Source organism: Diabrotica undecimpunctata, chromosome 7 (assembly GCF_040954645.1).
Source record: "Diabrotica undecimpunctata isolate CICGRU chromosome 7, icDiaUnde3, whole genome shotgun sequence".
In the NCBI taxonomy this organism is placed as follows: domain Eukaryota; kingdom Metazoa; phylum Arthropoda; class Insecta; order Coleoptera; family Chrysomelidae; genus Diabrotica; species Diabrotica undecimpunctata.
The window spans coordinates 62,965,277-62,985,801 of NC_092809.1; the positions used below are offsets into that span (position 1 = coordinate 62,965,277).

Sequence of the window (20,525 nt, forward strand, 5' to 3'; positions counted from 1 at the left end):
GGTCGATTGCAGCCATTGTCTGGGGATTGTGGCAGTCTGATATATTAGATTAAAGAGTTCAACCATTACACCAATAACATCTTCATCGATGAGTTTTAATAATTCGATTGGCACATCATCTGGTCCAGTAGCTTTACCCTCTTTTGTGTTTTTGATGGCATAGATAACTTCTTCTCTTAATATTGGTAGTCCGGTATCCTCGGTGATTTCTAATGACAGTTCTTCTCTTTCATCATTAAATAGTTGTTGGATGTAATTGGTCCAGTGTTGGTATTCCAAACCTGTATAATTCTTCATTCTTCGCATATTTCCCTTTATATTTGACGCATGATTAAATTTATACTTTTTAGGTGAAAGGAAAAGAACCCACAGTAGTAGGACCCGAAATAAATTTAAATTTAAGCCAAAGCAGTATTGGAATCTCAGACGGCGACTTTTGTGATACGATGAGCATATCTGGAAAACTTGGACAAAAACCTGAATTTGATAGACGACAGAAAAAGAAGTAAGTTATTTTGGTGTTTACCCTTATTCCGAGAATTTGATTGATATGTACCAAAAACAGTAGTTTATAGAACAGTATGGTTAACATCAGATTCATACATAACTTTGTTCTACTTGTGGGATGATTTACATTCATTCCCATATTTATACTTATTCAATAATATTCGAGATCATTCAGGCAAACAAATACTATGTGGATTTTATTATTTTTATTGGTTTCGTTTCTGTTAATTAAATTATATAGGATGCGCCAAACCTCTGGTTTTCACAGGGTGTTCGATTAAAAAAAAACTTGGGTTTATTCAGATATTTCGACTACATCAGTTTTGTTATAAACATTTTTTATATACTCCATAGTTTAGCCAAATAAATAATTCGTAAGTCTTTTCTTCCTAATTACACTATTATATTATACTCCTTTAATAAAATCTGTATGTAGATTCTAGCCAATTTTGTAGTATTTGTTTGTCTTTTTCAGATTTTTGTTCCATATAAGCGACAAAAAATGTGATTTTGTTGATAAAATCACTCAAGATGTAGTTTTATTAAAAACAAAATTCGTTCAACGTGTTTTTACGTTAACATTTTTTGAATATTTTAAAAATATAAAATTTTTAGGGATTTAGACTACAGACACGAATTGTTAGCCGAAGCAATGAAGGCTGGTACACCGTTTGCGTTGTGGAATGGACCGACGATTGTAGCTTGGTTGGAATTGTGGGTAGGAATGCCTGCTTGGTACGTCGCTGCATGTCGGGCCAACGTAAAATCTGGCGCTATTATGAGCGCTCTTAGCGATACGGAGATCCAGAGAGAAATAGGAATTAGCAATCCACTTCACAGGTAAAATATTAAACATTTATACGTTCTCGAAATTTTAACCATTAACAAATCCTAAGCGGAAGATATCCAATTAGTATAAATTAAATATTTTTTAAAAAAAGTCTGATCTTCAAAGTGTTTTAAGATTATTTCTTTAATGTGAAAATTATACAGTGGATCAAATAATATTTAATTCTCGTAAAGTTTATAACCATTTTTCTCTTTTGGTTATTTAGTATAAAATTATATCATATATGTACTTTAATTTTTAATCCCTGTGTAAAACCTAAACTAAGCTAACCTAGTGTTGCATATTTTTGTGTACACCTTCATACATCTTCCATTAACGTTAACATTAACAACCGATAGACCGTTTATTTTGCTCTGGTTAACCCAGAGCTCTTGTATTAAGGTTAAATTAAACACTCTCATAGTAATAGTAAGTTCTGCCGAAGCTATCTAACTGAGTTGAAGGTTCGCTTGTAGTACCAGGCTGTCATTGGGGTCATTTACTTCGATTTGGGACAGAAACAGTTCGTCACTGTTGAAACAGGTCGCCCGTATACTCGTTCTCTTTGTAAAACCTAACCTAACCTAAGGTTACATATTTATTATTGTGTACACCTTCATACATCTTCCATTAACGTTAAGATTAACAACCGATAGACCGTTTGTTTTCGCTCTAGTTGACCTAAAGCTCTTGTATTAAAGTTAAATTAAACACTCTCATAGCAATAGTAAGTTCTGCCGAAGCTGCCTAACTGAGCTGAAGGTTGGCTTGTAGTACCCGGCTGTCATTGGGGTCATTAACATCGATTTCGGACAGAAACAGTCTGTCACTGTTGAAACAGGTCGCCCGTCTACTCGTTCTCTTTATGTTTTTATTTGTAGACTTATGAAAGTTACTAATTTCTGCATTCTCTTCTGGGTCATCTCTTTTTGTCTTCGTATTCATTTTGTCCATAAGCTTTTTTAGCTTATGGCTTACTTGACCACTGGGAACGCAGTATGTATGAGTATACGAGTATGTAAAAATCTTTACATATTTATATATCTAGCGTGCTTAATTTTGTTTATTCGTTAGGCTGAAGCTGCGTCTGGCAATACAAGAAATGGTATCCTTAACGTCACCGTCAGCGCCAAAAACCTCCAGAACAACTTTAGCGTTTGGTGATATGAACCACGAATGGATCGGCAATTCTTGGCTTCCAGCACTAGGTCTTCCACAATACCGGACTACCTTTATGGAATGCTTGGTCGATGCCCGAATGCTAGACCATTTAACGAAGAAGGACCTAAGAGGACAATTAAAGATGGTCGATGGTTTCCATCGGTAAGTTTTAACAATTTTGTATTCTTTGATTTTTTCGTCGTACACATCAAGATGTATTTTTAAAGGATTCTTGTATTAAATCCGTAAACTAACTTTTCGAAACCAAATATTCTTTTTCCTTTTGATTATTGTATTTTTTATATAAATATTTTGTGGTTTTGTTCATTTTATTGTAAATGAATATGTTTTCAGGACTAGCCTACATTACGGCATTTCGTGTTTGAAGAGGTTAAATTTCGATAGACACGCTTTAGAAGAGAGGAGAAAAAATTGTGAGAATACATTATCAGATGTCATAGTTTGGACCAATGAGCGTGTGGTTAAATGGGTAGCTTCTATAGGTTTAAAGGTAAGCAATAATTTTTATAAGTTAACTAACTGATGAATGTGACAATTAAATTTTGTTTAATCCTTATTAGGCTTACAACAACCTCTCATTAAGTTAACCACGTATTTTCATTACTGACTACTATACAACTATAATGAATAAATTTAACAATAAAAACTACAAAAACAAATCGCTGTCTTAGAACAGAACTAGTCTATGTCCAAAATTGGCTGTTTGCTGTTTTTTTGACCAGAACTTTCCTTGTTACAGTGGGTATTTACTGCAGAAATATTATAAGTCCAAGTTTAAAATTATTTAAGAATTTCAAATAATACTGAAGTAGTCTATGTCCATTATCTTAATTTTGTTGGTGCAGAAGTAGTGTATGTCAACATTTATTAGTTCTCTTCTTATCTGAGTTGATTTAAATCAAATATACTAAGTGCAGAACAAGCCTATCTGAAAATAGACTAGTTCTACACTCGCCAGATCGTGGCAGCGCTAGTCTAGTTTTTGTAAACATAGGTTAGTTTGTGAAATTTGTATCTCAAAATCAACAGTAAAAATTGTACCCTAAAAACAATCTTTTTTCTGTTTGATAATTCAAATAATTATGTTGAGTCGTGAGAAGTATATGGTGGCACTGTCACAACAATGTAAGTATTAGTAATATTAATATAATTTTAATAGTTCCTATTTGTACAATTAAATATGTAGTTTAATTTTATTAACGTACGTTTTAGGTTATGTAGGTTACTTTTATAATTATATTTTAGCAAATAGTAGTTTTTGTTATTGGCCTATACCTTAGCATTTTATTATAAATAATGTAGAGGAGAAGCCTATTATGCGCTCGAGAGTAAGGAATTATAAAACTGATGACTGCACTAATGATGTTGATAAAAAGGATGATGAAAAAACGTCGACAGGTAGTAGTAGTAGTAGGTTGTACTTCTAAAAAGAAGGAAAGAGTTTGTAAAATGTTTTTCCTGAATACATAGTATCTTTCACTTAAAATGGAAAAAACTGCATTTATACCCGAAACGAAGGTGATATTATGCATAGTTATGTTAAGAGGGCTTTAAAAAATGTTGCTAAATACGTGCCAAGTCAGTGGTACCTTAGTGCATGAACAGCATGTAGAAAGATTCCATGCAATGTTACTGAAATTGATGAATTTTACGATTTTGTTGAATCCAGAAAACATACTTAAAACGAAACTATAACGAAATGGACAAAAATGAAAATTCAGAAAAGGTAAAGTGGCAGAAGGTACGTGTCATAGAGGTTGAGCCCGATCACCCCATGCGGTTTTTATAAAATACAATTATGATGATTTGAATTTTATCACAATTAATACTGAGCGTAGGACAAGAAGAAAAACTTTGTTAGTACATAATGACCTGCAAATGTTGAATGGTAAATGTTTACCTAGTAGTACAAAGACATTAGAGGACTTGAAATATCTATGTAAATGATTGGTCACTCCCACCCTGTACCATGACTTCTATTTGAATTTAAAATCATAAGGGAACTTAATTTAAGAAATCACTATTTTTATAATTTATTTTGTAATCAGTGATTTATTAATAAAATATTTGTATTTTTATGAACAGTAGTAATTTATTTAATCATTCCTTCATTCTACTTTACTAAATAGCAACTGCGTGTTTTGTGAAAATAAAGAATATTGTTAGTGTAGAACTAGTATAAGTCTAGATAAGCTACTTCTGCACTAATAATTCTGATGCATCACTGGTCTATGTCCACTTAACTTTTTATTAAAATAATGAAATAAAAAAACTAGTTTTATAGTAATGTAAAAGTTTCTGAATGAATTGAAAAATATGCACAAAGTTAACGTTAATGTTTGAAAAACAAAATAATGGAAAACCAAACTTCTAAAAAACTTTAAATTGCTCTCCTGAAAAGTTGTGATTTCGGACATAGACTAGTTCTGTTCTAAGGCATCGAAATATAGATTTTATTTCTTTCCATTTAGCGACATGTTTTCCAATGAAAGAAACAGAGTGGCGGCCGTGTCGTACCGTAATTCTGAGCTTTCATTTTCTTTGTTTAGCGTGTGAATATAAAACCGTCGTGGTAACAGCAATAGCTCGGATGTCAAAACTACCAAAGTTTTCAGGAAGGATAAAATAGTCTCAAATCCTTATCTGCCCTATTTAGTTTACTGAACAAATTATTTTCCTAATTTAATTTGCAATCGACTACCAGTTTCTTGAGTCCGGGTCAAGAAGTGCGAAATTAGCCACTGGTCCGCAGACATTAAACTCAGAAATTAATTAATGTCGGTACATGGAACGTACAAGGGCCAAAGACAATCACAGGTAAGCTGTCATTTATTGAAAGAGAGCTGGCAAGATATACCATTAAAGTCTCTGGACTAGCTGAAACGTATTGGTTAGAAGAGGGCCATTTGAGAACACATAATCGCAATTATGTTCACTTCTCTGGTAGTGAGACTCAGAACTGCAGTCTGGTCTTACCAAGATTACAAGTCTGTCGTCGAATTTAATTATTTATTGTGTGAAATTCTATCTAAGATATAATCAATTCTTGTCTTGAGGAGATGGCTCATGGGGCATTATTCGGTAGCCTTCAGATTTCTTCGCGTTAATAGCATATATCATTGTTAAGTGGTAACTCAATATGTTGGGTATTGAGGCTTTAACATGCTGATAATTTCCAGTAATCGTTCACGGATGATCAACCTACGGCAATTAGATTTTTGTTATGGAAAGTTAAATTCAAGTACACCACGATGATCTGATCGTATAAAAAAAAGCCTTTTATTTTTATGTAAGGGTTTGCGTGAAGCTTACACGCTCGCGTTAATTAATAGGTATAAATATGTAAAAGATAAATTTCAATTCAAGCAACTAATTTATGAATAATACAAGCTATGTTTCTTTCTTTTATTATATTTTGTAAATATTAGTGATGTTTTTACTGAATATTTTTAATTTTTTAGGATTATAGTAATAATTTAGAAGAATCTGGTGTCCATGGTGCTTTGATTGCTTTAGATGAAAGTTTTGATGCAGACAGTATGGCGTTAGCTTTACAAATACCTACACAAAATACACCGGTAATGTTATTATTTCTTATCACTTCATTCTGTCAAATAAGTATTCAATAGATAAAAACGTATCAACGTATACATGCTCGTACTTCCTCTTAGACTTGACGTAAGAATAATAATTGACAACTCATATTTAGATGATCGCAAAACTTTTTCAAGTTATCTATTTTAACAGTTTCAAATATAACGTGTTATTGAACATACTTAAAATGAGAGTATTTTGAGTTTATTTCATGGAATTTCATTGATACAGATTAAAGGCTGTCGTGTTGTATGTCAAAAATTTCAATAAGACAAGGAAACACTTGTTTTGTATAGTGCAGGTTCAAAATTTTGGGCACTAAGTTCACGATTTGCATAAAAAAACTTGTAGTTTACTAATTTGTTGTTTTTCTGTTGTATTTATAAATTAAATTGTTGATATATGTATAATTATTAACCATCTATTACTTGCAGGCAAGACAAACCTTGAAAATAGAATATACCAATTTACTTCATGTAGCGGCGGACCGAAAACCGCACGATATTCAATCCTGATATGTTCCATAGCTCTAATAGGATAAAATAAAAATGACCGTGTAGTGTTCCATTGATAAAATAGTTGCAGCAATGTGTGGTATCACCTCAGTGTAAGGTATCACTTTTGCGAGTGGTATCGTTTTGTGAGTCACACCCTAGCGTGATATCACCCTTGAGAATATCTTTGTTTGATGTAGCAATGTGAGAAAATTTCAGTTTGTGGTATCACCTTCTGTAACCGCTTACATCTTACCTGTGTGATCTCACTTATGGAGAATAAGTCTACGAAGTGGTATCATATCTGTGTCTAATGCATCACCATCTCCGTCACGTACCATCAGAAATGGTAATGCTATGAAAAAATCGGAGGTGAGAAGGAAATCAAGATATGTGTATGAAATTGGTAAATGAGCTTTAATGAACTAAAAACCCTTATATCGTAATTAAATAACTCATAGTATTATTAATTGTACATTAAAATTGTTGTTTGTTGGGTTACCAGCGTTAATAGGCCAGTATTTCTATAAGAGATTTACTATGTGCAGCTTTAATTATGTTTTAAACGATTTTATGCTAGAGATTTAGACTGTACAGTCAAAAAATATTTTTACATTAATTTCTAATAAAATCATAGTCATGGATGAAGGATGAAGGACTTGGCGTGGGAATATTTGGTAACATATTTTACATGAAGCTTCACCCATTTTCAAGATGGTTATTCCGTCATATTTGAGATTTTAACAAATTAACATCGTAAGCCTATACATGATTTTCTACGGTTTGACGTACATAAAATAATGTAATGTTGTCATTACAGCAATGTCTTTTAGCCTACATTTTACTATTCAAAATCAATGTTCATAAATAAACTTGAAATTCTGTAACTATCAAATTTGACCAATTTTTGAATGACTATTTTTTATCAATTCCGATATACTTCCGCTTGTTTTTATTTTTTTAGTTCAAAATCATGTTTTATGTCATGTTGTCGTATGTTCTTTAGTTAACTTTTGGGTACATAGAAATCCTAGAATCCTAACCTTCTTGTTTCTTTGACTGTGACTATTATTTTAGTTGTTTTACATGTGCAGACATGTGCCAGATGACGTTAAAGTCACCATTTTGATCATGGCTGATGTTTTATAACTTTATAGACCAATTGACCAGAGTTTCCCCCGCCAAACCTCTTCAAAACCTACTTACAGTTATGTTTTCTATTCTATGGGCTACATAAGCTATTTTATTTATTTTTAAACTTGCATACTTGGCATCTTATTGCTATAATGAATTTAGCATTTTTATTTTTTTTTAAACTAACTCTTTTGACAACTATCGTCATAAAATAATTTACGCTGTGATTATATTTAGCAGCCATACCTTATGAACGGCTAAAAAATCAATTTTTGAAATTAAAAACCCTGTTACTGTTACTAAAATTGTCGCTTAAATTTCTTAACCTTACCAAAATCTGTCATAGTAAATATTACCCCAGTTGGGGAAAATTGAGGAAATAAAAATTAAATGAAAACTATGATCCGAATGTAAACCTTCAGTTCTGTTCATTATATGGAGAAAAAAAGACAGAAAAAGTAGTAAGCATATATTAATAGCGGCAATGAATTATACATAAAATTCAATTCAAAATCAGAAATGCCTTGGAAGAAATGTGATCTTTTATAGATTGTACAAAATCTTTAATACGACAGGATGCATGAATAAATAGTACAAATTCTGCAACATAGATAATAAAGGTGTGGCCTTCACGGACGCCCGGCAGATATGAAACTTCGAAATTGATGGTTATTGAAAGAATTTATAATTAAGGAACTGAACTCAGCTTGACTGCTCAGTGGCCTTGCAGGTACATTTCGAAGTGTGTAGAATATTGAATTGTTGGTTCGAGCCACACGCTAGTCAGAGAAATATATCAAACGCGTACAGGTCACGAGTGAAATCAAGTCGGCTGATGGATGAATAGTACGATGAGATATAGTAACTCACGGATCAATAATCTTCCATCGGAAAACATTAAGACTCTAGAAATTCAGAATTTAGTAGAACGTAGTATTATTACAAACTAAATAATAAATAATATTGTCACTGATAAAAAAACTTTAGTTTTGGACCCCGCGCTGGGCGCCAGTTGATTCACGACGTTGACTAGCTCAGTCAAGAATAGAATCGCTCCTGCCTTAACATAAAATATTAAATGACGAAATCAAATGGAACAAATATAAAAGATAATTAAACATATTTATTTGAGATACAAAAAGCAATTAAGGCAACATTTTCCATATGCTTTACACAGTTAAAAATAATAAATTCAATTCTTCATAAATACAATGAAATGACTAATAAAAACTGTTTCTTCTTTTTGGTGGTTATTTATTTTAATGTTGCTACAGAAGGCTGCTTAGTAATACTTGCTGGCAATCGTGTGTTAAATGGACTTGCTGGCAATCGTGTGTTAAATGGACTTGCTACTGTATTCTTACATGCTGAATGGGATTGCTACTACGTTCTTGAATGGACGTGCTGGAAGTTCCAGAAAAGGATACAAGTGTGAAGGTTTATTTTCTCGAATAGTTAGAATGGAAAATAAAATATTTTAAGAGATCTTATTTAAATCAGTAAACAGAAAAGTGGTGCCTCGTTGACACGACGTACACAGGGTTCATAGGAAAGATAAAGATGGAATTTAAACTGAAACTGAACAAAGTATATAATTAGCGAAAATTAACGAATAAACAAAACTAGACAAAATAATTATTTAAGGATAAAAATAAAAAATATAACTTTGTAACGTTACTCGACTTTAAACAATGCTACTTTTAAAAGAGCCACACGAAGCAACCGAGCTACGTGTCAGGCACGCACAACTATGATGATAACAGTGGTGGAAGGGTGCCTGTTGATATAATACATCGTCATGGCTTTTGATGTCACATCGTCAAGACCAGCTTACCCGCAAGGTACACCCATATACGTTTCACTTTAATAACTATATATTGAAAACAACACAAAGTGTTAACTTTGATGTTACCTATACCGATAATTGCAGAATAGTAAGGGGTGAAAGACAAAAGCTTGCTTTATAACCTATATTCAGATATAAAATGAATCAAACCTCACATCATAGCATTTAAAGAAATAGAAAACGACAAGATATATCCATGATGCTGTTATTTTGGCAGTCTTAATTGTTAACACCGTTTAAATACCGACAAAGAAAAAACCACATAGTGTTAGAGAGGGAAAAAGTAATAGTAACTGGAAAGGAATTTATAGACAGAATAATTTTGGACTCTGGTTGACGTATGGCTCGAACCAAGAATCTAGTAAGCTGAGCTTATTAAGCCGTTACAATTTCAATTATAATGTCTTCAGAAAGGGTACCTCCCGTTAAGATAGACAAAATGCTCACACTCCTAGAATTCAATTTTTTCATTTTTTTTACATTCTTCGTGATTAAAAAATAAGATTCAGCGCAATTTTAACCCTCTACAAGCTTTTAAAAATAACTTACATAGACGTAAGAACTTCTTATGTATAATGGTATATTATTTATTAAAAACAATTTAAAAATTTATCCAAAATAATTACAAATCTTCAAAACGTTTTCGGTCCAGTCGAACCATCATAACTGATACATTTTAAGAGTAGTTGAAACTAGCTACGTAAACAGATTTATATTAACCCATTAGCACCCAAGTTTTTCTTGAAAATCTTTACTTTTAGGGTTACTTAGATTAAAATATTAATAATTTAATAAAAAAAAAACAAGATTTTCGGTTTCATGTCTTTTTTTTTAATTATATGGTGTTACCATATGGTAATGTAAATGTAAAGTTCTTTACATCATCATGGCTATCCCAATCTATTCTCTTCGATGGTAATGGATTGTACCCCGATAGCCGGAGAATACTTATAAAACAACGTATTTCTCCAGATGTAATGCATGGGTCAGTTTGGTTTACACATTGTTGGGTTTCTTCCGCTAAGTAGTTTACTGTCTCATCATCAAAAAATATATTGAAGATATCAAGACATAATAGATTTTCATACCTAGAATAATCCTCTTCTGTAATAAAAATAAATTTTAAACCTAAACAAATTAAAAAATTAGTGGTTATATTTACCTCTGTCTACACTTCTTAATTATCAGTACCGATCCCTTCATTGCTAGAAAGTTGTATTTTTGCTTGTTATCGTAGCTGCCTACCTGTAAAAATAACCAATTATAATATGTAGGCATATCATTATTTGTACAACTAAGCGCCTGTTAGGTTATTTACGAATCCACCTTCATCTTCATTCGCAGAATCCTCGTCTGTATCAGCACCATTTACATCTGACGGTGTTATAAAAATATTATCGACTACCATATCTAGCGTTTCTGCTAACGAAAATCCACGACTGAAAAAAAAATAAGGTAATGACTCCGTAAGCGCCCACCGCAACCATATGGTAACGGCGTACTTTGACTATTCCTACCAAATTCGCTACATTTAATTGTTGATAAAATACAACCATTTATAATAAGTTGGGGTATAATAAACTTAGTTTTTTTTAAATATGCAAATATAATTACTAGAAGATTATCAAAAATTACTTACGCAAAACGGACGCCTATCTTTTTCTATAAACTCAAACCACACTGTCATATGATTACCTCTCGACGGTTGAGAAAAGACTAAAATACGAATCTGTTACGTTTTATGGATGCCTGAAGTATTCCTGGAAACGATAGTTTTCAAAATATGTAACTGACGAGTTCCACGGACGTACTGCAGAATTTTTAAAAATCATGTGTTTTACGTTACCATATATAGTAACGGTGGCCGCTAATGGTTTGATGACACTAGGTCGATTTTATAAGATTTAACATGAAGGGAATATACATCTTTCTGCTCGAAAGGGTGGACAAGTTTGTTCAACTAATTTCTTATTTTTTAATCATATAGAATTTAAAAAAAATAAACAATTATTGAATTCTGTGAGTGAAGCCATTTTGCTTATCGTAAGAAGAGGTACCCTTACTACTTTTATCACAGTGACTGATTAATGCAGCATTTTTTTTTAAATAAAGATACATTTCACTACAGTCAGACGTCTGTTTAACAGCGAACAGAAAATTATAATAGTAATTTTAAGAAACTAATCAAATTGAAAACGTTTTATGCGCTATGCAATTGCCTAATTCGTTGTAAACTTAAAACAATTGAATCTATAGAGAAACTGGCCTATAAAATTGAATATTGTTGAATGTGGCAGCGACAGTCAGTATTATCCCAAGCGTGCCTGCACTATCTTTCAGTGCTATCATTTTCGTTTCTATTTTTTCGGAATTGTTTTGTAATAAATACTTAAAAATGTGTGACAAATATTCCCTTAATAATACTAATAATAATGAAATATTAGAATCTTTCGGTGTCAGTCCGTTCTGGAGACGTTGTAGATCAGTATGAAGTTCTTTGAATCTGTATAAACATAGTCACAAAACCATATTGACTATGGACATTATTCACTAATTTAGAGGTTCTTTAAATATTTATTTAGAAGATTTATTTATAAATATGGAGTAAGTAAACGTGATGACATGGTTTATGCCACTAGCTGTACCTGTTCTAGACAGGTCATTCGCCAAGTAATTTGCACATAATATTGGTACTCTTCTGTAATACTGATAATACTCGTCTACTGGGTAATCTTCGCAATTGAGCGTTTAGAGCCGTGTCTCTGTTTAGTTGGAAAGAACTAAAGAAGTCTTTTTCGAGTTTTCTATCCAGCAACAGCTGATATTTTTCTAGTTTTCTTGCTCTAATAACTTTATTAATATTAATACACATTTTGACCAATAAATTTACAAGACTCAGCAATTTTTAAGTTCCTTGTAAACTTTCATACGTGGATTTCTGGGAAACAATTTTGTTTGGTCTTTCAGTAACTTGCGCATGTTTCATACCAAAACTATTTTTGATACACTTATCACTGTGCAAATCATCGACTTACCATTCGCGCTACTCTCACAAATTTCGTTGTTTCTCGAATATCATTTTCATGTCTTTTTTTCAGACATCTTTTTACTGTCTTTTCCATTATATTATTAATTTCTTTCTGATTCTTACAATCAGTCATAATTACGGTACCTCGGGCGAGTACAGATTCGACAGAGATGAGATTTTTTTAAATCCCACCCCCGGCGTGATTCTAATCTGCGATCCTTGAGTTATTACACCCAGTAGTTCAGGCTCTTACCATTGCGCTACCGAAACGTTGTTATTGACCGATTGGGATCTTTAATAGTGATATTCTAAACTATTTAAATATTTTTTGGCATTTCAAAAGTATCTGAGCATTTTCCTTAACTAGAATTCAACCCACTAGAATCTCAGTATATAAAACATGTTTCAAAATTTAATGTATAAAATATATTGAAATATATGTAAAATATATGTAAAACATATGTACAATATTTGTAAAACACATGTAAATACGCGAAAACTTGTAAAATATGTTTAAAGCATTTTACACGTGTTTCACATATTTTTACCTGTAGTACTGACAGTTTTCGGACTATTATTTACTTTACAAAAATTAATAAATCAGTAAGGTAATTAACATGGCTATAACTTACTTCGAGCAAACTGTTCTAAGCACTCTCCAGAACTTTGATCACCTCATTGCAAACACCGTGTATATTAATGTATGTAGATGATGGTTAAAATGTTTTCTGTTTATAAAGTGACCATTATTCCTCGCTGGAAATGAAATTCTAAAAATCTTGGCGATGAAATAATGTACATAATTTTAGATAGAAGTTAAAAATGATTTGCTATAGAAGATGAATGATTTTTCTGAGATCTGTAATATTTACGGTGGACGTAAGGTTTTTAAAATACATGTTATAAGTACTAAACAAATATCTTGGGATTAAATGATACTTTGTTTATTCAGTTTATTCCATTCTGTTGATTTACACAATTGTGCATTTGATTAAGCCTTTTTAAAACTAGAATTTTTTTACTTGCAAAAGAATTTTAAAATCATTTTAGATTATATTTATGCATCTTAAGGAAGTTTGCCTCTTCTTTTTATCTTCACTCATTTAAGGCAGTAGGTCGTGGACTAGAACATTTATTATACAGGAAAAATATTTAAAAGAAAGAATTCATTTAAAACTATGTTATATGTGCAGTTTATGGTTAGGTGGGTTAAATATATTAATTAATTTTTTTAATATGTAATTTAACCTTCCGTTACTTGCGCCAATTTTCTGTGATTTAAATACTCGCACACGGTGCACAAGACTGGGTCCGAAAATACGGGTCAGTAATATTTTTTTTTGTAAAATGTGTACAATTATCTTATTTACTGAATATATGACCATATAATTTTATAGATATGCGTTTGTTCCCACATTATGTTTTCATAGTGATCCATTCTTTTTCAGTTTTCAGTATCCAATATATACAAAAAATTTGGAAATCAAAAGAAAAAATTGAATATTGTTAAATTTGTTTACTAGGTTTAAAGAAATTAATTCATTAAAAAAAAAAACAAAAATAAATAGTAATTGTAACAAAAAAAAAATAAGAAATGTTAATTAACATGTTCATAACATAAACTACACAATGGTGTAACATGTTTCAAATACAGGTATTTTGTTCCGCTGGCAAGTCACATATGATGGTTTCTGATGGTTCTGGGTAAGTTGGTAGACATAGCCACATTTTTGATAGTCCCTGGTTAGTAACATCGAGAGTTGCAGTAAAAATTCTTTACGTGGTGTTTTAGATTCTTCATTTAGACTAATATAAACTACAAAAGAGTTTATTCCTGCTACATTTAACAAATTAAAAATAGGAATCATAGGCCGTCGTCTTGTGGCACGAGCGCGCATAATTTATCCACCACATATACTCCGCTCTTCGTCTCATTGTATGTAATTATTATCTCAGGTTTATTTGTAGTAGGATCAATAGCATCTCCATGGTGCATTGTTGAGATGAGTAGGACGTTTCGATTTTTTTTGGAATATGCGAAACTAAGGTGATTCTGTCGTAAAAACCAAACATTGAAGAGCCAATGCACCCGCCATTATTTTCTACAAATTCTAATGGCAACTGTTTTTATTTTTTTGAATTGTACTCACTAAAGTTTTTTTTATTTGAGGCTCTCGTCTAGAGGGACACTACAAATCCAATTATCCAGAGTAACATTCCTATTACTCCCTTAAATATGTTCACAAAGTCTTTCTACTACGTCTTGCGTCGCTGTACTAACTTGAAAAGGGCCATTTGATTGTTTTCGGACGTACACTTCTAAGTGACTGGTATAGAACTGTTTGGCATAGTAAATAGCAAAAATCTGTATGCCATATTTATTCGGCTTGCTAGAAATGTACTGCCTGAAACTGCATTTTCCTCGAAAACCTTCTAGCTTCTTGTCAATGGTAACATTGTTGTCTTGTATTCTTGTATTTCTTGTGTGAATGTTATCCAATCGCAGACACTGCAAAAGAGACTAGGCTTACTACAAGTCGAAAAATTTCAATGCCAGTACCATCCATTGTCTAGAGATCCCCTAGTCACGTGGTTTGCTTTTCTAATACCAGCAAGATAAAGAAGACCAATTAGGGCTTTGATTTCGGCAATGCCGGTAGGTTTTGCATCTCTTTGTCTGTTGTAATCAGTTGTAAAACTCTCATTTTTTATATTTGTAGGGTCAATAACTGGATTTAGCATTTCTTCGTCAAAAATGCAGTTCCAGATGTTAATAGGTGGTGATTGAGGTTTAACAAATTCTTTTATAGCTGGCAATCGTACAAATATATTAATACTGCGTGTTCTTACATTCTTCGGTGGACAATCTTTTTTCCACTTTGTTAATTTATCTTTACCTATAAAGTACGGCTCCCTTCTGGAACTAACATTATCTTCCTCTGTTTGATCGTCTTCAAATTCTTGTTCACCATCACTACATTCAGATCGTTCTTCTACATGGTGAATTTCATTTTGTTCATCACCATCTTCATACATTTTCTTGTCGGTCGATACTTCCTTAAATAATTTTAATAATCTTTGTTGTTTCTCCTCCTCGTAACCCATATCTGTATACCTATAAATATACAAATATATAAAGATTGAAAATAATAAAAAGGACTTATATCACTTTACAGAGTAAAACTTTCGATGTCTGATCCAAAGCACATAACTATGTGCACAAAACTCGCATCCGGTATACAGGACCGTGTTGCCTAATAATAAGATTAAAATGCCCTTTTACACCGCAGTTGACTGAAGAGGTATATGGAGCAGCAATTCCAAATCCGCACTACAATCAGAGTTACTGGAAACTATTTACAGGGCCGGTCTGACACACCGTGCACGAGTAACGGAAGGTTAATGTATTGTCGTTTCACTCAGCTTGGGAATATTTTGACATTGTCGGAATCATACAATACAACAATTCCTATCACACCTTATTAATAGCTGAAATAAACTTCCTGTTGCAGGAACAGAATTGAAAACAGAAAAATTATCATGGATAATGGAAGTGCATATTCAATATTTTTTATTATAAACCTTTTATTTGTAATACTAATTTAGAAATGTTAATTTTTAAAAAAAATTTAAAATAACATTTCAACCTTTATTTTAGTTTATGTAGTTTTATATGTTGCAGCACTGCGTGTGAATAATAATTGTTCAAAATCAAAGTCAAAATTTGTACAAATAGTAAGACTATTACTTAGTTTACTAGATAGTTGGGACTGGCATCAGTGTCGAGTAAAGTAAAAAGTCTTATGAAAAGAAAAGAGAGAGACAAAAAGGCAGCAAAAATGAAATACCGAAACTATTTTCTGGGCTGATAAAACAGAATAGTGCAGAAAACAATTTTAAAATAAGCAAAATGCGGAATCTTTCGAAATGACAAATATAGCTGAATAGACCTCACAGGTTTATTCATTCTTTGAATATGGAGAAAACAGAGACGTCATAGTGGGATCAAGAAAAGTACTGTAAAATATGGATAAACGCAATAAGCCAGCCTCAAATGATTATTCGTAAAAGTAGCTTCCGGGCCAAAAACATAACTAGGCAGTTGGCAATATGTAGAAAAGAAATTGTAACTATGATAAAATTAATCAGGTGTAACGTATATTATTTAAAAATTATAAAAACGCAAGCTATAGCAACATTACTACTGCTAATTTTAAAGTTACATTAAATACACTTCTTGGATAATGTCTGTATTTAAGTCATTGTTAACAACTTGCGTTTTTCATCATCCTCGTTCGCTGGCGAGTTTTTTCCGGTTACTTATTTAATTGGTCCATCGAGCCGGATCAACGACCTTGCGCCATCTAGCGGTAAATTGCACATTATATTTAGTGTTAAATAATTCTCCTGTATGATGAGTAGGGTTTTATGAGAGAACTTGTTTAGAATAAGTATTATATATTTTTTTATATTGTAATCACTAGCTTCAATTAAAAAAAGATACTTTGAACCAAAATCTGTTTTACAACGATTAAATACGTTCATTTACTCATAGCGATTATTTTATTTTATCATTATAATTTTTAAATTAAAATTACATACATACTCAATTGTTACACTTTTGCTCTATCTTTCAAATAGTTGACACAGTAGTACAAACACAAAAGACAATTTTTGTTTTTACTATAAAAACGGAGGTATTTAGTACACCAAGAGTTTTATTTATTTCAATTACTCGTATAGACAGGTAGGTTATCCACCCTCACCTAGGAAATTAAAAGTACGTATTCCATACAGTAATTAATTTATCTAAATTAAAAATCGCCAGTAGTAAAATGTTAGGATCTTTATCAATTTTTGTATCCATTTCTCATGTTTTATATTAGAAGGGTCATTTCTGACGTTTACATACATAACCGTTTTCAACAAGTGAACATTAAACTAATATAAAAACAAAAAATGATAAATACCGTGGGTTATTAAATTATTAGAGCCATCTTTGTTTAGGTAATTATTAGAATCGTTACCATCACCAAAAAGAATTTAACCACCAGAAACGAAGATAATTTGTAATATATATTGCTTAATATTCTTTATTCTTGAGAACGTCATATCTTCGACACCTTGTACAAGCTGACCTTTTGAGATTGTTTAAGAGAATAATATTTTTTTAGCTGCTGAATCATGAAATATCCAATTTAAGTGATTTTAGGTTTAGTGTAGTCGTTTGTTCATCACGATCGAGGTAAGCTAGTGCTGTTCGGCACGGTTACATGTAGAAACCTTTAGATCTTATTGACAAAGATGCTCTCGTTAGTGAAGATTTAGATACAATAACATGGAATGTTTCTTTGTGAAAGTGATGATTTTTAGTTAGAAAATATGTTTATTTACTCCGTAGAAACAAACCCAAAATTTTCATATGACGTACAATTCGTAAGTTTTTTGCGTAAGTTTTTTTATGAGGTACATAGTTATATTCGAAATTTTAGTAGTGGATGCTATTTTCGTGTTATAGTGATCACCATTAATTATTAAAGTTTGTATTTCTACTGTTATCTTCTTATACAATGACTCTGGCTATTCCCAACCGCAATACGTAGTGCATCTGTCACACAATTATAAACACAATAAATTTTAATTAGTATTGACACCCTTTGAATGAGAATGTCATTACCAGGTACAAAAAACTTCTATAAACACACTAAACTAGACATGAATATACCATATGACTTGTAAACTGGGATTGCCAGCACTGCCACATTAACAGTGTTGCCAACATATTTTTGTTTTTTGAGTGTGGCAACCTAAAAAATAAACAAGCAAAAAATATTTTGCTGCTCAATTATAAATCTTTTTTAAACCAAAAAATTTTATGGGTTGGCGTGAATATTTTGATGATATATTTTAGTCACTACAGTATTATATAATTTCTGTACTTAATTACAATATGAGATATAATCCTAGTTTTACATTTTTGATCATATTTTATATTTTCACATTCCCTATCTTTACAGATTTATTCTTCAGCCTATCTTACTGCCTACTAAATAGACGTTGTTCAATTCTTAATATCCATATCTCATGATTTAAATAGTTTTATATAGTTACTGAGGATGCTACTGGTTTCTTGTGTCGTAATATTTTTTCTTTGTGTCCAACATGATTTGATAGTATTATACTCCCTAGAAGATAGATATTTGGTATATATTGGACAATACAAACAGACAAAGTGGTAAAACTTCACATTATATGGATAGGAGTAGAAAGTTGAATAACATACAAATACTACTTCATGGAGTTACAACATTGACTCTAAACAGCGTGAAACACCTTATTTCCTGGAAATGGTACAGAATATCACAAATCTCATGTACAGAACACGGGAATAATCAACAATTGAACTCATTAGAAGAATTAGAACTAAAAGGCAACGTAAAATCAGCTACTCAGGATAAATTGAATGGGGTAAAAAATAAAAGAATTATGTCTTCTAAGAATAGAAAAAGTTGAATAGAAGAGTGGCCACAAAGTGCGAGAAAATTATCTTGCTTGGATAACATAAGAGAAGGGTCAGTTGTACATACAGATGCCATACTATGCAGCAATCATAACCATCAATAATTGGGAAAGCACTTGAAGGAGAACGAGAAAGTATGGAGCTGTGTATTCGGATTTATTTATTTTATAGTCTTTGTTTTTGATTTATAATTTTGATTATACAGATTACTATGTGCAAAATGGATCTTCCAGTAGACTACAAGTATGTAAGGCACTCTATGTCTTTGAGGAGCATAGACAGAAAACAATAATAGATATATTAGGAAAATTTGCTTTTACGCTTTGTTGGTCTCTGGGTTTTAGTAAGTACCTAAGCACCTGCGCATATCCGATGATAGTCGGATTTCATAGTCAGATAGTCTCATAGTAGGATAGTCAGCGTTGTGTTACCGAGGTATATACTTTACATTCATCTAAGCGACAGAAAGCTTCTTATCACGTGAAAAAACTGTCCCCATTTATTTACTCTGGAGGCTTGTGGCTCCGAATGCAAATGGAACCGACATAGCTCGTTCTTGGGCCGAAATCCCGTTTAAGCTATACGGGTGTAGTTGAAAAATAGTCACATATACTTAGCCGTCTGTTTATACAACTTATTTTGGTGCTTTGAAGTCCTTGATAACAAATCATACGTCGATTCAAGTATATTTGTCTTTGATATTATATACGCCTTTTAGTTTTTTTAGCATCTTTCGCTTTCCATTAGGAATAAGCAAATGAGAATTACAACACAAGCAGCGGAGCCAGTAATGAAATTTAATGCAATAATATAAGTCCAAAAAAATATATACTTACAGGTTTAAGATCTTACTGCCTCACCAGTAATATCTTCTTATTTTTATTTAGTCAATATTTTATTTTACAGAAATGACCCTTCTCGGTACATCTGCATTTGATTGTAGGTCGCTTTTGAGCCTATTTTCTGTTATTGGTATAGCTGTAGTAGGTTTTTTATACTTTATTATATTTTACGATCTATTTATATTATTTTTATTTTTGTTATACCACCACATGCATTTAGCCCATTCAAGACTAGTCGTACTGTACATACCATAATATATTTATTGTATATTTACTAAAAAATATTGTAATTTGTAAGTTAATTATGTAAAATAAAATTCATTAGCCTGATTAGAAGTTACTTTTGATATTAGTTTTAGTTTTAAGAGTTTGGAGAATATTTGACTACGATAGTTTAGTTTTAAATAGTATTTATTTTTGCTAATTGTTATTCTTTCACTGTACTAGTTACCGAGAGTGGCGGCTCAAAAAATGTGCGATATTTCTCTGAGATGATCGTTCTAGGATTGGTTATCTATTAAAGTCTATATTACACAGACAGTTTTTTTT

At 31.8% G+C, this 20,525-nt stretch overlaps 1 protein-coding gene across 4 annotated transcripts in view; it reads left to right on the top strand.

Annotated features, from left to right (window-relative positions):
- The window catches only part of Liprin-alpha (PTPRF interacting protein alpha), a 134,270-nt gene extending 113,954 nt beyond the window's left edge, over positions 1 to 20,316 (top strand). For all 4 annotated transcript variants that reach the window (XM_072537468.1, XM_072537469.1, XM_072537471.1 and 1 more), the window contains exons 13-18: positions 351 to 505; positions 1,123 to 1,347; positions 2,411 to 2,659; positions 2,852 to 3,008; positions 5,980 to 6,096; positions 6,547 to 20,316. In XM_072537468.1, the coding sequence (XP_072393569.1) occupies positions 351 to 505; positions 1,123 to 1,347; positions 2,411 to 2,659; positions 2,852 to 3,008; positions 5,980 to 6,096; positions 6,547 to 6,627 (984 nt within the window). In that variant the 3' untranslated portion in view covers positions 6,628 to 20,316. The remainder of the gene's footprint in view (positions 1 to 350; positions 506 to 1,122; positions 1,348 to 2,410; positions 2,660 to 2,851; positions 3,009 to 5,979; positions 6,097 to 6,546) is intronic.
- The last annotated feature ends 209 nt before the right edge of the window (positions 20,317 to 20,525 follow it).